Source organism: Plecotus auritus, assembly GCF_963455305.1.
Source record: "Plecotus auritus genome assembly, chromosome: 1".
NCBI classification, from domain to species: Eukaryota; Metazoa; Chordata; class Mammalia; order Chiroptera; family Vespertilionidae; genus Plecotus; species Plecotus auritus.
In genome coordinates, this window is record NC_137770.1 from 57710203 (window position 1) to 57726483 (window position 16281).

Below are 16281 nucleotides of genomic sequence, written 5' to 3' on the forward strand. Positions count from 1 at the left end.
CTAATAAATTCATTAAAACTTCCATGTTTCCTACTTTGGGATATATGGAAGACAGCAAGTGAAACCTGCACTACAAATCAATGATCAAAGAAAGTAAACTATGCTAAATTAACAAAGCTTCAGAAACAAATCACAGCTTCCTAAAATCAATTTACCAATCTACCATGAAGTTACTTCAATTTCTATAAAAGATGAATGCTACTGTACTACTGTCTGATAATTATAGCTGATAAAAAAGATAATGGGCACTTTAATACTGATCTTTGAAATGAAGGCAATTTGGGGACACATTCTCCAATCCATCAAGTTTCAGTTGTGATTTTAAGTGAATAAAACATACCTATCTGAAATAGTGAACACATCCCAATATTCTCTTTCACAAAACTGAGGAAATGATAGACTGACTGTGGATACACACATGCCCCATACACAAATATATTAGAATTTTTAAAATCAAAAGCACATGCTAGTAAAGCTCTTTTAAAAAGAATCATTCTCAACAACATAAGCGAACAAAAGTCTATTCTTACACACTGTTACAAAAACTGAAATGGTCATGGTTTGGTTTTAAAAGACTTTGGAGTCTGTACAGGCTTAAAGATTTTAAATGGATAATAGGAATTATAATGAACTGAAACAGAAAAAAAGGCACCATCTAAAAGAAATAGTACCTCACAGACATCCTTTAAGAAGGACATTGCATCTTGCAAATGCTCGTGAAGTTGCTGCTCAACTCGATTTTTCTGGCAAAGTCAAGACAGAACAGGAGGCAAAGCACAGGTTAAGATTAACTCCAAAAGAGATGAGGAAATAGCTGATGTGCATGTCAGCATAACATGTTAGTAAAGTTAACGCGGAGACCTGTGAGATCTACTTGTATTAAGGTATGAGAAGGCTGGAATTTAATAGCAAAGTTATAAGGTTAGCATCTAAATAGCACAAATGCTTATATGTGATTCAAAATATGCGAGAAGAAACTTTCCTTTAATTTAAAATATTCTATTAGTCACAGAAAAATAACTTTTCTATTTGCATTCCATCAAGTCATCCTTATTTTGTTTTTATAATATTTTGTAATTCTGTGGTAAGCAAAGAAAAGCAACAGTAGTTAACATTCAACCACAAATTCTTCAAGCTAAATACCTAGACAGTCTCCTTTATTCTTTGTTAAATAACATTTTACTTATACAATTTACACAAGACATTATTTTTTTTAAGAAAGAAAACATGGGAAATAATCTTCATGACAAAAAATAATGGCTATTACATTTTCAATTTTTAATGGAAATGTACTAAACTATATATATATCATATAAGAAAGCATTAAATACAACTGTTTTCCATTGCTGGACTAATTTTCTTGCTTTTACTTGGTCTGTGTGTTTTTTTTTTTAAGTTTCCTCTTATACATAAATGCAAAAGTATAGAAAAATTAAGCCCTATATTTTTCAAAGAAACAAAAATGTCATTACACTATTTTAACACCACCTGTCCTTAGACCAAAAGCCTAATGTCTCAAAGAACAGATGGCAAAGGCACACCCAATGTACCTTATATTGTTCAATTAAATCAGGCCATTTGTTAGCAAAGAATTTGTGTGTAATGCTATCCTACTGGTTTTTTTTCATTGTTACTCAAGATTTACTAAAAAAAAAACAACAAAACAAAAAAAAAAAACTGCATACTATCAGATGAAAGCGACCTGTATGTTTCTAAGAGGCTCTTACCAGGGAGTGGAGTGAGTTTTCATAGCTTGGAGATGAAGGAGCTTGCCCTCCAGGTCTAGGCCACTGACTAGTACCTGTTAAAACAAAATCCCAAAGTACCCACACCTTGGTTAGCTCCAGTATTCTTGATAATATTCTCAAGGGGGTAAATATAAATTTATATGAAAATTTTTGTTCAGCCTTCTGCCTAATATTGGCTTCTTGTAAGCCCAACACATTAAAAGAACCTTTTTCATTATTAATACAACAGTGAAGGGAGTTGAGAAAACAAAGAGGAAAAAACCCTATACTAGTTCTTTAAAACATAACTACTTTTATGTTTGCATATTCTTCAGATTGTCACTATGCAAACATATCTTCATAAAATGTACTTAAAGTATACATAATTTAAAATTCTGTCCCTGCCATGGTTTTACATAGTCTTTAAAATAATGCTATTAATGAATGACTACATTAATATTCATCTGATTCTCTAGATCTTAATTTGCTTAATCACCATTATCTCACTGCTGGACATTTTGGTTACTTTCAATAGGCTATTATGAATAATAAATGAATATTATTATATTACAAATAGTAAATAGAGAAAATGTCTTGAAGTAGCATTCTAAATTAAAAGGTACAAACATATTTATGATTTAGTTATGCACAAATGCACCAATTTCAAATGAATGCAAATGCACTTAGGATTATCTGTTAAAAACTTTCCCAGCACGATTTATACTAAAAGCACATTATTTAATTTGGAAATATTATAAAATTTTTCTTAAATTTTCTTTATTCTTCAACTTTAGAAAAATACCAATATAATAAAAACTGAATATAGGAAATAAAAGGAGACAAGTTTCAAGTAGAAAAAATAAAAAGGGAAAAAATTTTAAGAAAAAATAAAACGATTAATTCATCCATAGGTTGGGGAGAATGCAGTTTTTTAAAAATATATATTTTTATTGATTTCAGAGAGGAAGGAAGAGGGAGAGAGAGAGAGATAGAAACACCCATGATGAGAGTGAATCATGGATTGGCTGCCTCCTGCAAGTCCCCCACTGGGGATTGAGCCCACAACCCAGGCATGTGCCCTTGACCGGAATCGAACCTGAGACCTTTCAGTTCGCAGGCTGACGTTCTATCCACTGAGCCAAACCGGCTAGGGCGAAAATACAGTTTTAATGGTCTTACCAAACAGCTTTAAAAGGAAAAAGAACAACTGATCAAAAATCTTAACTATTTCATGATTGTGCACTTGAAAATAAGTTATTTATAGAAAACAACAGACGATTCTATTAAATATATATTACCGGTTCTTAATAAAAGCTTTAGTGACAACCCAAATTACGTAAGAAATCTGAAGCTGGCAAAGTTAAAGGTTTGCTTAATTTATCTCATTTATTGCTAACTTAATTTTAAACTATGTTCTACCAGAGCCTGTTGTTGCAGGTTAATTTGGCATATTTAGGAAACTAAAAACATATGTGTATTTCTCCTTAGCTGAATAACCTAGTAATTGCATTACCATTGATCATATATGCTTTGCAAGTGGAAAAGTTGGATACATACATTCTTAATAACTAATTATATGTATACTGTTGTGATCATACAGAAAAATTTTAAATTCTAAAATTGTAAGAAAAAGCATATGTTTTATATACTTCATCAGCTAACCGTTGTTGTTTCTTTACTTGTAAAAGCAAATTACAAACAAATTAATTTGAGGACCAATAATTGCTTCCTGCTTTACATACAAATGTAATCATAATCCAACTACACAAATAAGGACAGTTTAAAATTGCTCACTGCCCTAGCCAGTTTGGCTCAGTGGATAGAGCATCGGCCTGCAAACTAAAGGGTCCCAGGTTTGATTCCAGCCAAGGGTACATACCTGGGTTGCGGGTTTGATCTCCAGTGGGGGGCATGCAGGAGGCAGCCGATCAATGATTCTCTCTCATCACTGATGTTTCTATCTCTCTCTCCCTCTCCTTTCCTCTCTGAAATCAATAAAAATATATTAAAAAATAAATAAAATCGCTCATTAAAACAGAAGCTTGTAGACTAATTTTATAATTAACAAGTAGAATTTAGCGACCAGTAAACCCAGTAACTGACTATATGAACAATTCATATAAAAATGAGTAACCAAAACTTTATTACTGACTAAACACTGGTGGAGAATTATGAATTTTTATGTAAATAAGAGGTTAATCATAATCTATTTTGGAAAAGAATCCTAAATTATTTAAAAATAGTTTCCCTTAATGTTTATAGTATTTTATTTTCAATCATTTTGCTCCATCTTTCCCAACCCCCTTGGGTGATCAGCCTGTGATAGGAACCTGATCATCACATTTCTTAATCTGTGTGGAATATTAATTCAAGCTTTATGTTTAAACACCTCAGAATTGTTAGAATACATCTGTTTTGCAAAACATGCAATTTTTCTGTTTCATCGCTAGCTTAGTGTTGAACAATAAGATGTGTGCACTAAATTTAATCAGGTAAGAAATCACCAACATTCGTTATTTTTTTATCGTTATAGGAAAAACTATGCTAAGGTCTACCTCCAAACTGTAATTTGTTAAATTAGAAAAGTATACGTCTACTCAAACCTATTTTGTTTTTATTAAACATAGGGGTGTCTACTGTAATAGACCTAGTTACAACAAAATACATGATTAAATCACTGTTATCTGTCTGCACTCCATATAAATGCAAAGTTAAATTTCATGGTCAGAGCTCCTTGAACCCACTTGGTCATTTCAAAACTTCATGCTATTGGTAACAAAGTGGATGGCTGGAGAGTTAGAGTTAGTTCAGCAGAAGTCAGTCCTATGGCTGGCAAAACTTAAAGGGGGGCATGAAAGTTTAGTGGATATGGGAATTAATGGACCTTCATTCTTGTTGATCTGTACTATTAATTAATTTTATAATCCCTGACTATGACATAGGCACACATTGCTTTTTGTTTTGTTTTCAATCTGTCTTACAAGGCCAATCAAAGATATGAAAGCACTCATTTCATTAGCCTACGGACGAAAGCTTTAGGGCTGTGAATGGAATTCAAATTCTGGGAACAGACCATAATGCTAGGTAGCATACCTCTGACTCTGGACATCTTTTTTTTTTTTTTTTTTGAACTAGTGTGTGAATAAAATACATAGATTAAATTTAGAATATGTTGGTATCTCTAGCTTGTAATCATCAACTGTAGCATCACTGCACAAATCTGAAAACAGAAGGTGCAAAGGCTGAAAACCTCAGGGGTTCCTAGAGCAGCACCAACCTTTCAGACCTTGCAGACCACCAGTGGCCCACGAACCATGGAGCAATTAAGGGTGGGGCCGGCCAGGAGGAGGGGCTGCAGGAGGTTGGCCGGCCAGCACGGCCCCCGATGGGCCCCCACCACCCCGATCAGCCCGCAGCCCCTCCTCCTGGCCGGCCCCACCCTTAATTGCTCCCCCCCACCCCAATAGGGGGTGGGGATGGCTGGCCAACCTCCTGCAGCCCCTCCCCCCGGCCAGCCCAGCCCCTGATCCCCCTACCCCCATGGTCAGCAAACTGTGGCTCACGAGCCATATGCGGCTCTTTGGCCCCTTGAGTGTGGCTCTTCCACAAAATACCACGGCCTGGGCGAGTCTATTTTGACGAAGTGGTGTTAGAAGAAGTTTAAGTTTAAAAAATTTGGCTCTCAAAAGAAATTTCAATCGTTGTACTGTTGATACTTGGCTGTTGATTAATGAGTTTGCCAACTAATGCCCTACCCCAATAGGGGGCGGGGCCGACTTGCCAACCTCCTGCAGCCCCTCCCCCCACTGGCCCCATCCCCCAGCCAGCTCTGTCCCCGATTGGCCTCCCACACCAATCAGGGGTGGGGTTGGCTGGCCAACCTCCCCTGGCCCCTCCCCCAGCCACTGAACCCTGATTGACTCCCCCCACCCCATTTGGGGGCGGGGCCAACCCGCTCACAGCCCAAGCACCTCCCCATGGCTGATGCCACCCCTGATCAGCCCGACCACTGCGATTGGCCCACAGCCCTATCCCCCAGCCAGCTCCGCCCCCAATCGGCCCCCCACCCCAATCCAGGGCGGGGCCCACTGGCCAATCACCCATGGCCCCTCCCCCTAGCCAGCCTGGCCCTGATCGGACCTGCCAGCCAACCTCCTGCTGTCTCTTCTTCCCAACAGGCCTGGCCCTGATGTGCACTGATTGGGGCCAGGACAGCCAGACCCCACCCATGCACAAATTAGTGCACTGGGCCTCTAGTAGCTATTTTTGACTATATTCCCTATGCTGTACTTTATATCCCCATGACTGTTTTGTAACTGGTAATTTGCACATCTTTTTTTTTTAAATTTAATAAATCTTTATTGTTCAGATTATTACCATTGTTCCTCTTCTTTTCCCTCATAGCTCTCTTCTACCCAGTTCCCACCCCACCCTCTGCCCTTACCGCGCCCCCCACCCCATACTCATCCATAGGTGTACGATTTTTGTCCAGTCTCTTCTCACATCCCCCACACCCCTTTCCCCCGAGAATTGTCAGTCCACTCCCTTTCAACGCCCCTGATTCTATTATATTCACCAGTTTATTCTGTTCATCAGATTTTTTATTCACTTGATTTTTAGATTCACTTGTTGATAGACATGTATTTGTTGTTCATAATTATTATCTTTACCTTTTCCTTCTTCTTCCTCTTCTTAAAGAATACCTTTCAGCATTTCATATAATACTGGTTTGGTGGTGATGAACTCCTTTAGCTTTTTCTTATCTGTGAAGCTCTTTATCTGACCTTCAATTCTGAATGATAGCTTTGCTGGGTAGAGTAATCTTGGTTGTAGGTTCTTGCTATTCATCACTTTGAACATTTCTTGCCACTCTCGTCTGGCCTGCATAGTTTCTGTTGAGAAATCAGCCAACAGTCGTATGGGTGCTCCCTTGTAGGTAACTAACTGTTTTTCTCTTGCTGCTTTTAAGATTCTCTCTTTGTCTTTTGCTCTTGGCATTTTAATTATGATGTGCCTTGGTGTGGTCCTCTTTGGATTCCTTTTGTTTGGGGTTCTGTGCGCTTCCTGGACTTGTAAGTCTATTTCTTTCACCAGGTGGGGGAAGTTTTCAGACATTATTTCTTCAAATAGGTTTTCAGTATCTTGCTCTCTCTCTTCTTCTGGCACCCCCATAATTCGGATGTTGGTAGGCTTGAAGTTGTCCCAGAGGCTCCTTACACTATCTTCATATTTTTGGATTCTTTTTGCTTTTTGCTTTCCCGGTTGAGTGTTTTTTGCTTTTCTGTATTTCAAATCTTAGACTTGATTCTTGCGTCTGCTGTTGGATCTCTGTATAATATTTTTTATTTCAATCAGTGTATACTTAATTTCTAGTTGGTCCTTTTTCATATCCTCGAGGGTCTCGCTAAATTTATTGGCCTTTTCTAGAAAATTCTTGAAAACCCTTATAACCGTGGTTTTGAACTCTATATCCAGTTGTTTGCTTTCCTGCATTTCTTTCATTTGTGATCTGTTCCTTTGTCTCTGCATTTTGGCTGCTTTCCTGAGTTGATAGAGTGGCTTTGTGTGCTAGGTGTCTTATAGGGCCCAGTGGCTCAGCCTCCTCAGTTACCTGAGATGGACACTCTTGGTGCACCCCTTTGTGGGCTGTGTGCACAGTCTTGTTGTAGTTAAGCCTTGATTGTTGTTGGTATCACTGGGAGGAATTGACCTCTAGGCCAATTGGCTGTGAGGATCAGCTGTGTCTATGCTGGGAGAACTTCTGTGCTGGAGACACCCTTATGGTACAAGACTTGCAAAAGCCTCTGTGCTCAGCTTGGATGGAGCAGAGTCTCAGGGCAGAGCAGACAGCATTCGTTTCCCATCAGCCCTGCCCTAATAGGCCCCTGTGTCTCAGTGTCCCGCGGTAATCGCTGCAAGCACCTCTGAGAGAAAGCCGCCCTTGAGTTCCGCCTGCTGCCAGACAGTCCAGTTTCTCCCCGAATGAGTCTGGGTCCCCAGAGTCTTGACTGGAACTGGAGTTCAGTGCAGTCGGGAGCTTTTGTCTCCCGCCTGATTAAGAAAGCCAGCCGCGTACTCAGTTGCCCACCCTCTCCGCGCGTGCGCGCCGTGGTACCTCTGTCTCCTACAGCTCCTCTGAGTCTCAGTGTGCTTTTCTCTTTCCTTCTAGGTGTAGAATTTCCCACTCAGCCAGCCTTCCTGTGGTTCTGGATGATGTCCGTTTTGTCTTTTAGTTGTAGTTTTGAAATTGTTGTGAGAGGCAGCAGCTTAGGTGCTTACCTATGCTGCCATCTTGGTTTCTCCTAATTTGCACATCTTGATCCCTTCACCCTTTTGCCCACCTCCCCCAATCTGGCAACCATCAATTCGTTCTCTGTATCAATGAGTTTATTTTGTTTTTTAAGATTCCACATGTAAATGAAATCATATGTTATTAATCTTCCTGTATCTGACTTATTTCACTTAGCATAATACCCTTATAGTAGTTTTAGGCTCCTACTTCCTTTTATTAGATAGGCATAAGCTTTCAACTATTAATATAGTTAATTTCTGTAATTGCCCGGGGCTTTTAGTGAGCACCCCAAAGAGCTAACTTTTATTCAAGAAGGTTATAATAAATCTACTTGATATTAAAATTTACTGACCACTTCCAGAAAACAAGCTAGCTGGGTGACCAGGACAACAGCATCAAGTTATTCTGCTAGAAAATCAGGGAAGACTGTCTTTGATCACTAAATCTAAAATTCACTCAATGTTTCTGATCTGTTCTTCGTTTTGCCTAATAAAATTGGTTAATAAATTTAAAGAATTTGTGTGGCTGAGAGAAAATCTTAGGACCATTTACCATGCATTTTCTAATTCTGTTAGTTGTTTCCCTTTGACTTCTCACCCTAAACTTAAAACATTCATGAGATTCCCCTATGTTTGGGAAAGGTTGGATAATCCTTAAGGTAGTATTTAGTGCTCTGTGTTCCACAATCTGACCCCAGCCAACCTTTCCATCTTACTTCTTCACACATCCACACATGAAGAGTTCATAATCAGTATTCTCAATGGCTCTGGAGGAACAGGTCACACACTTTCTTACATCTGCATCTTTGTTATGCTTTTCCCTTTATAACCAGAAACTTCTATTCACCTCCTTTTAAAATACTACTCTCTTCATGAACTTTATCTTGAGCACTCTACTTTAGATAAATATCTTATTGATTAAACTAACCAAAACTGAGGAATCCTTCCTTTCCTCTGTTCCTCTCTTTATTTTCATTGTGAATGTTCTGAAGATTGCCATTGAATACTGAAATTATTAAACTTTTGTTCAATTATATTCAAGAAGCAGGTAAAGAAAGTCAAAACATGGTTTTGCTTCTCTCCTTTCTCAGTTCCCTTAATAAACACATTCTCTTAACTCAAATACTAATGTCTTCCCAAATGACAACTGTAATAGATACAGCCACTCTTCTATCTTGCTGCCAGAGTCCTGTTTTTGTTCAGAAGGTGTGTGTGTGTGTGTGTGTGTGTGTGTGTGTATGTGTGTATGTGTGTATGCATGTGTGTGTATCCTTTCCTAGTGTGAGCTCGGGAAGAGTAATTGTATCCTTGGCCCTTAGGATAAACCTGATGTCTAAGATAAACATGTTAGTCTATCTCTGTTGAGAACAATTGTGTTCAACACTGGCCAATGAATCATGAGGGGAAATATGTTGAAGAGATTTATGGAGAAGGATTCTTAAAAGATAAAGAAAAGATGGTTCTTTTTTTCCTATTGGACACTGTTATGTCTGCATGTGGGACCTTGAACTGCTATCATGCCACAAGTCTGAGGAACAAATTGCAAAGAAGGATATAATGGTCCAAGAACTTGCTCTGTATGAGCTTCTTGTCATACAAGATACCCAACCCCCTTACTATTTCAGCTAGCTGAGACAAGAGTTTCTCTTTCTTTTAGCCTAAAGCTTCATAAATGATACAATACCATCATCTCAGAAGTTTCCTCATAAGCATTCTCTCAGTAAAAATGTATGTTATTGGCCTGAAAAGTTCCCAAGGAAAATGAGCAGGATTTAACACGTTAAGCACCCTGTCAGTCACTGGTGACTGACACTATACTTTCCGTCCGGAAGACAAAACGGAGGCGCTTAGCGTGTTAAGCAAGAATGATGATTTCCTCAGAAGCTGCCTCCGTGGCTCTGCACCTGTTTATCTATCCTTACAAACCTGTGCTCAGTCTGGTTGCTGAGGCATAAGGGGTAGGGCAAAAGTAGAGAGCACACAGTGGGTAAAATTGTTTTACTCTAGAAAACAGGCCACTGCCATACAGGATACATAATAATTTCCACATTATGTAGGAGTGTGGTTTGCTCCATCTTTTTCATTTTTCCTTCAACTGTGAATACTTTATCATATTGCTACTTCCCTTTTTCACTCCTCCCTCTTCATCTCTGCCAACTGTGTGTGTGTGTGTGTGTGTGTGTGTGTGTGTGTGTGTGTGTGTGTGTGTGGTGATAAAAAGGAATCACTAGACACAGGAGATGGGAGATACACCTGCATAAAATCAGTTGTCAGTTTGCCCTTTCAAAAGTATTTTTCTTTGATTAGAATACTAATTTAAAAGCCTATTAACAGCTTCATTACACAATTCAACAGTCCATAGATTTTTCATTAATCAGCTGAATTAAGGGGAAGAGAGGACTCCACCCATTAAACATCAACTAAAGATGGAGGAAGAAATGTGAGATTCGACTTTGGTCTGTTGTTTTTTTTTTGAAAAATGTCTAAGTCTCTGATTTTCCATTTTACTGATGTTACTTCATAGATGCTGAGCTCCTCTGTTGCCTGCTTTCCTATCCAGAGTTAATGAAAACCAAAGGACACTTTTATAGCTATCTTACTGGGCAGTGGAGCAGAGGCAGTGGAAACATATAGTAAGGGATAATGTAGCACCTCAGATGAGAAAGTGAAACAGGCTCTGGCAAAAATGATACCAATAATTTCAGTAAAACTCTGCCAAGAGGGTGAGTAGGGTTAAAGTTACATCATTCTTCCGGTAATTTCAGCTCTCTGTTAAACAACAACTTTAAATCAATGGGTCTTTCATAGTCCAGTCTATGTGGGGAACAGCTGTTCAACTTTTACTAGACAGCTGAAGCCATGGTGTCTGAGAAAGTGGCAGAACCTGCTAATAGCTGAAAGCAGCTGCCAGCAGTTCATCATCTCCACACTGGAATGCTCGGAGCAGGGTCACTGGCTAACACACACAGCACAGGTGATAGCCAGGGCCTGGATACACCGAGCCCTGATTTTCAGAAATCCTGCACAATGCAAAAAAGGCTTAACAAAAACAACAAAACCACGCAAACTTAACTAATGGCTTGAACAGAAAGAGAATAATTTCTGAGGTTAACTGTTGGAGGAATATGGCAATTTTTACCCATTTGCCTGACTAGCCTGACTAATATATTTCCTCAGAACTAATACCTTTCTTTTTCAGCATAGTTTTTCTCCAAATACTGGAAGAAAATAAAATTTAAGTTTTTAAATTATAGCTTAACAGATATTAAGCATTTTCCTATAATTTTATTTATTCCTAATAAACCTAAAAATTTCTATTTACAATAACATTTGTATTGCAACAAATTTATACTGTAGGAAGGATATATCTGAAACTTGTTAAAGCTAATGTGAAAAAAAAGGAACACATAAAGCAAATCTGAGCCACTTATTTAACTCCACTAACAATATTTATCTACATTCACAGAGAGTTCTTTTCCTTAGCAAAAAACCCCAACATTTTCCCTAGGAATTTATTTACATATATATGAAATAATAACTTATTGAACCTAAAAATAAAGACAAACTATCTAGCAAAAACAATTATTCATTTTTTGAGTCGCACACATGGTACAGGGAAATGGAGCAAACAAGGAAGAAAGAAGTTACATGTACTTCTAAATAGATTACTTTGTTTATTTTCTATGGTATTTTATGAAAACTTTTGATTTATTTCCTTCTCCATATTTTGCCTTCATCCAATTGCCTAGCCTTATTTTTATCTTGTTAAAACAATTATCCTTAGAAATTACAAATTATTTTAAGAATCAGAGAAGATATGAAAACTTCAAGAGTAGCAAATATTTCAATAGTCTCAAAAAATGAACCCAAGAGGAAAGCTCTCTGTTCACATACTTTCTCAAAAATCTATTTTTTTCATGAATTTTAACTGGATTTTATTAAAAAATTAGTTTAAAATATTTCCAAGCAGCCCCTACATGTTATTAAGTAGTTAGATAAAACAAAAGCCTACCTGTGAGAGGTGAGGGTGATCCAACCGGTGTTGATGGATTTGATGGAAAACTACTGCTGGTATGGTCAGGAGAATAAATCTAACCAGAAAACAAAAGATATACACATAGAAATATGTGACAACAGCAAAAATATAAATCCATTTGTATGGATTTATTTATTTACTTTTAAATATATTTTTACTGATTTCAGAGATGAAGGGAGAGAGAGATAAAAACATCAATGATGAGAGAGAATCACTGATCAGCTGCCTCCTGCATGCCCCCTACTGGGGATCCAGCCCGCAACCCAGGCATGTGCCCTTGACCAGAATCGAACCTGGGACCCTTCAGTCCGCAGGCCGATGCTCTATTCACTGAGCCAAACCAGCTGGGGCTGCATGGATTTATTTTTATAATCTAAGTTGACCACCCCTAAGACTTAGAATGAAAAACTGTTTCATTCATTTTAGGACCATTTCATTTCTTAAATGCTATAAAAGCCCCAGTTTTAAAATTAGGATTAAAAAGTATCATATATATATATATATATACACACACACACACACACACACACACACACACACACACACACTAATACAGGAGGAATAAAATAGATCTCTATTTCTTTGTTATTCTAGTTGAAAATAATTTATATTCCTTAATTTTAAAACAAAGAGAAGTGACTATAAAATAACAAGTTTGATAAACAATCTTTTTAGAATATACCATATAAATGATAACCATTAAAAATAATTATTTCAGGAAACCACGAACTTACCTTTTGAAGAGTTTAAAAAAATTTTAAAAGCCAAAGAAAATCATTTTTCAAAAGTTACCCTTTATTTCTCAAAGCTCTCAATTTTATCAACTACATTTCTTCCAAATTTAGCTCCAAGTGATATGTGATCACTATAAAAAAATCAAATTTGCTCTCAAAAGATATTTTGTTACCGTGGAGGAAAGTAAAAAAACCATGGAAGTCCTTCAAAAAATGTTCCCAAAATGATCTGTGGACTTTACCCCCTAACAGGTTTTCTTTAAAGAAGATAACAAATCTGGATGCAGATATTTTGGCATTTCAACTAAAAGTTTTTTTTGCAATATTTTGTTTTTTCGTTGATTTTTAAAGCGAGAGAAGGGGAGAGAGAGATAACATGAGAGACAAAGTGATGGGTTACCTCTGATACACACCCCGACTGGGGATGGAACATGCAATCTTAGGCATGTGTCCTGACCAGTAGTGGAACCCATGACCCCCTGGGTATGGGGTGATGCTCCAACCAACTGAGCCACCTGGCCAGGGCTGGTGCAATACTTTATGTTTATTTCATTACTGCTTAAAAAAAGTGACAGAGCCCTAACCGGTTTGGCTCAGTGGATAGAGCGTTGGCCTGCGGACTAAAGGGTCCTGGGTTTGATTCTGGTCAAGGGCACATCCCCAGTAGGGGGTGTACAGGAGGCAGCTGATTGATGTTTCTCTCTCATTGGTGTTTCTAGCTCTCTATCCCTCTTCCTTCCTCTCCGTAAAAAAAATCAATAAAATATATTTTAAAAAAGTGACTGAAATTAATTCAAGTTGACCTAAATTAACCATTAAATATTTAAAAAGTCTCCTTAATCTAGGCACTAATGGTCCCAAAAAGGTCTTCTATAGGATAATCCTATTCTTATAATGGTCATAATAAATCATCTTCACATTTCAGCATTTAACTTAAGGCAGACAAGTCAACTTATGTGAACAAATTATGGTCAAATATTTTTAAAAGAAAATGACTAGTGGGTGCAGAGAGTCATCCAACAGAAATAACCTTACTCTGAATAAGCTTAGAGCTCTAATGCATTTAAAGGGGCCCAAATTATGTTATATAAGGGGTCTCAGAATTGGTTTTAAAGGCAGTGTAATAAGCTGAAAAAGTCAGATGTTGGGACAGTCTCATGTAAAGCAAAATTCCACAAATCATAATCATCAAACAACATTTCATTTTTAAAAAATAAGACAGCACAAATTAAATTGCAAGAGGCCAGAAAGTCTATGTTCCTTTGCATAGAAATGGATATATCTACCTCAAATAAAATACTCCTAATTATATGATGTTACTAAATTGTAATTGCAAATGCATCTAAACACAAATTCTCTCTAAATAGCAGACCTAGAAGTTGTATATTTAAGTTAGAAAGCCATTTTGGAAAAAGCAAAGCTATCAAGAAGTCTTCAGAAGACTTTATGGGAAGATTTAGTAATAGGGAGACAGTATGTTATAAGATCAATATTGCTGGTATTAAAGTTGCTACCTTTTAAAAAATTCAGGGAACATGGGAAAATTAGCTAACAGTCAAATTTTGGTTCCCAGTGGCCTGCATAAACATAGTAATTTATTTCAACCACTTAAGTAAATTAGATTAAGCTCATCAAACTTCAACACACACATATCTTCACATACCCCTTTACTTTTATAAATTACTAATTCTCATGTTTAAGATTCAAATAATTATACCTTTTCTGAACAACTTATGCTAAGTGTTATGGAAAATGCTTTGACTATTATGTTGGTAAGGGAGAGCCCTGCGGTGTTGGTTGGAGTATCGTCCCTGTGCACTGGAAGGTCCAAGGTTTGATTCCCAGTCAGGGCACATATGGAAGGCAACCAACTGATATATCTATCTCACATTGATGTCTCTCCTCCCCCTGTTTCCCTACCTTCCTCTCTAAAATCAATTTGAAAAAAGAGAGAATATTGGCAAGGGAGGAAAAGGTTGATAATACTGATGGGTGGATGAGGAAAAAAGTTTCAATTCCATGCAGAACTTCATCATAAACTAGACCAAATGACTGATTTTTTAATTTCCTTGTCTGTAAGGATCGACATCATGAAAGTATTGGAGAAATAGTATTCCCTCTCTGTTACACCCTCCTGCTTTTGTTTTCTTCATACTGCTTACATTAATTCCTAATTTCCAAATTTGTTTACTTGCTAGTTATCAGTCTCTTAACCTTTCCCCTAGTAAAATGTATGCTCCAGAAAAGCAAGGACTTGGTCTTATTCAGACAAAAATCTGAATTATACAGAATCTGCAGTAGTTTCAGACTCTACAACAGTGCTGGTAAATATGTACATATTTGTTGAAAGAATGAATGATATCATCCTTTCAACAAGTTACTATTTGAGAATTTCTTTTAAATCCTTGGATTATTTACCTAGACCACCCCTCTTTTACTCTTCCAGTTCCCTTAATGTAGATTTCCAGTTTCTTTTCTATTTATCTGTGTTAACTCTTGATAAAACCATTCTTCACTAAGTACCAACTATGACATCCCTGTGAATGACTCCTAAATTGACATCTCTATCCTCAGACTGATTGCTGGACTTCTCCATATGGACCTATTCTTCTTCCATCTCAAGTTCAGTATGTCCAAACCCAAACTTTCATCACTGCCCCACGCTTCCTACCCTTCCCATGTCTACTCTTCTGTTTTCTCTGCCTCAGCACCACCCTTCTCATGGTGATGAGAACCACTTTCTCTCCTTTCCCTAGATGCCTCCACACTTCCCACCATAGATCCCAATACCCACAATTCTCTAGTTTCTGGAATAGGCACAGATCATTCTCAGTGACATGACACTTCATCAGACCTTTACTAGAACTTGTGGCTAAACTATTTAAGTCTTTATAGGCCCCGTTACTCCCTGCTTCTTTCATTCCATACATAATTGCCTGAGCTATTGTCCTCACCAGTTTTGAACAGTCAAATGCCATGCAGTGCTTCCTGTTGCCTAAATAAAACAGAATGAGATTTGATATCTTTTATAATCTGGTCACAAACATATCTTTCTACACTTTTACCTACATATAATATTATGTACCCTATTATCCAAACAAAATAATTTTATTTTCATTTTCTGAACATAGCTTATCCTTTCAAAGCTCCTGTTTCTTAACTTCTCCCAGATGAAATTCTATACCACATCACAGTACAGCTCAAATGTCACCTCCTTTGTACTCTTAGAATAACCTGTACTTCTCTTTGGTTTTTTACTTCACACTATGCGATACACTATCATTATTTTTTGTATGCCTATGTTATCTTCTCTCCTTGAATGTAAATTATTTGAAGGCATATTCAACATTAAATCCATTATCGTTTGTCACTCTCATGTACAAGTAGGTGCTCAATATTTTTTTAATACTTGACAGATTAATACTGTGAGCCCAACACTTAAAATTTGCTATAATACTTTTCGATGAAAAGCAGGACTCAGTAAGTGGTAGTT

At 37.4% G+C, this 16281-nt stretch overlaps 1 protein-coding gene across 12 annotated transcripts in view; it reads right to left on the bottom strand.

The window, feature by feature from the left end:
- TCF12 (transcription factor 12) overlaps positions 1–16281 on the bottom strand; it is a 385291-nt gene that overhangs the window by 38884 nt on the left and 330126 nt on the right. For 6 of the 12 annotated variants that reach the window (XM_080675439.1, XM_080675432.1, XM_080675438.1 and 3 more), the window contains 3 exons: positions 12031–12109; positions 1728–1801; positions 672–743 (listed from right to left, as the gene is read on the bottom strand). In XM_080675439.1, coding sequence (XP_080531565.1) covers positions 672–743; positions 1728–1801; positions 12031–12109 — 225 coding nt within the window. The remainder of the gene's footprint in view (positions 1–671; positions 744–1727; positions 1802–12030; positions 12110–16281) is intronic. The other 6 variants (XM_080675437.1, XM_080675442.1, XM_080675441.1 and 3 more) reach the window with 1 other exon arrangement.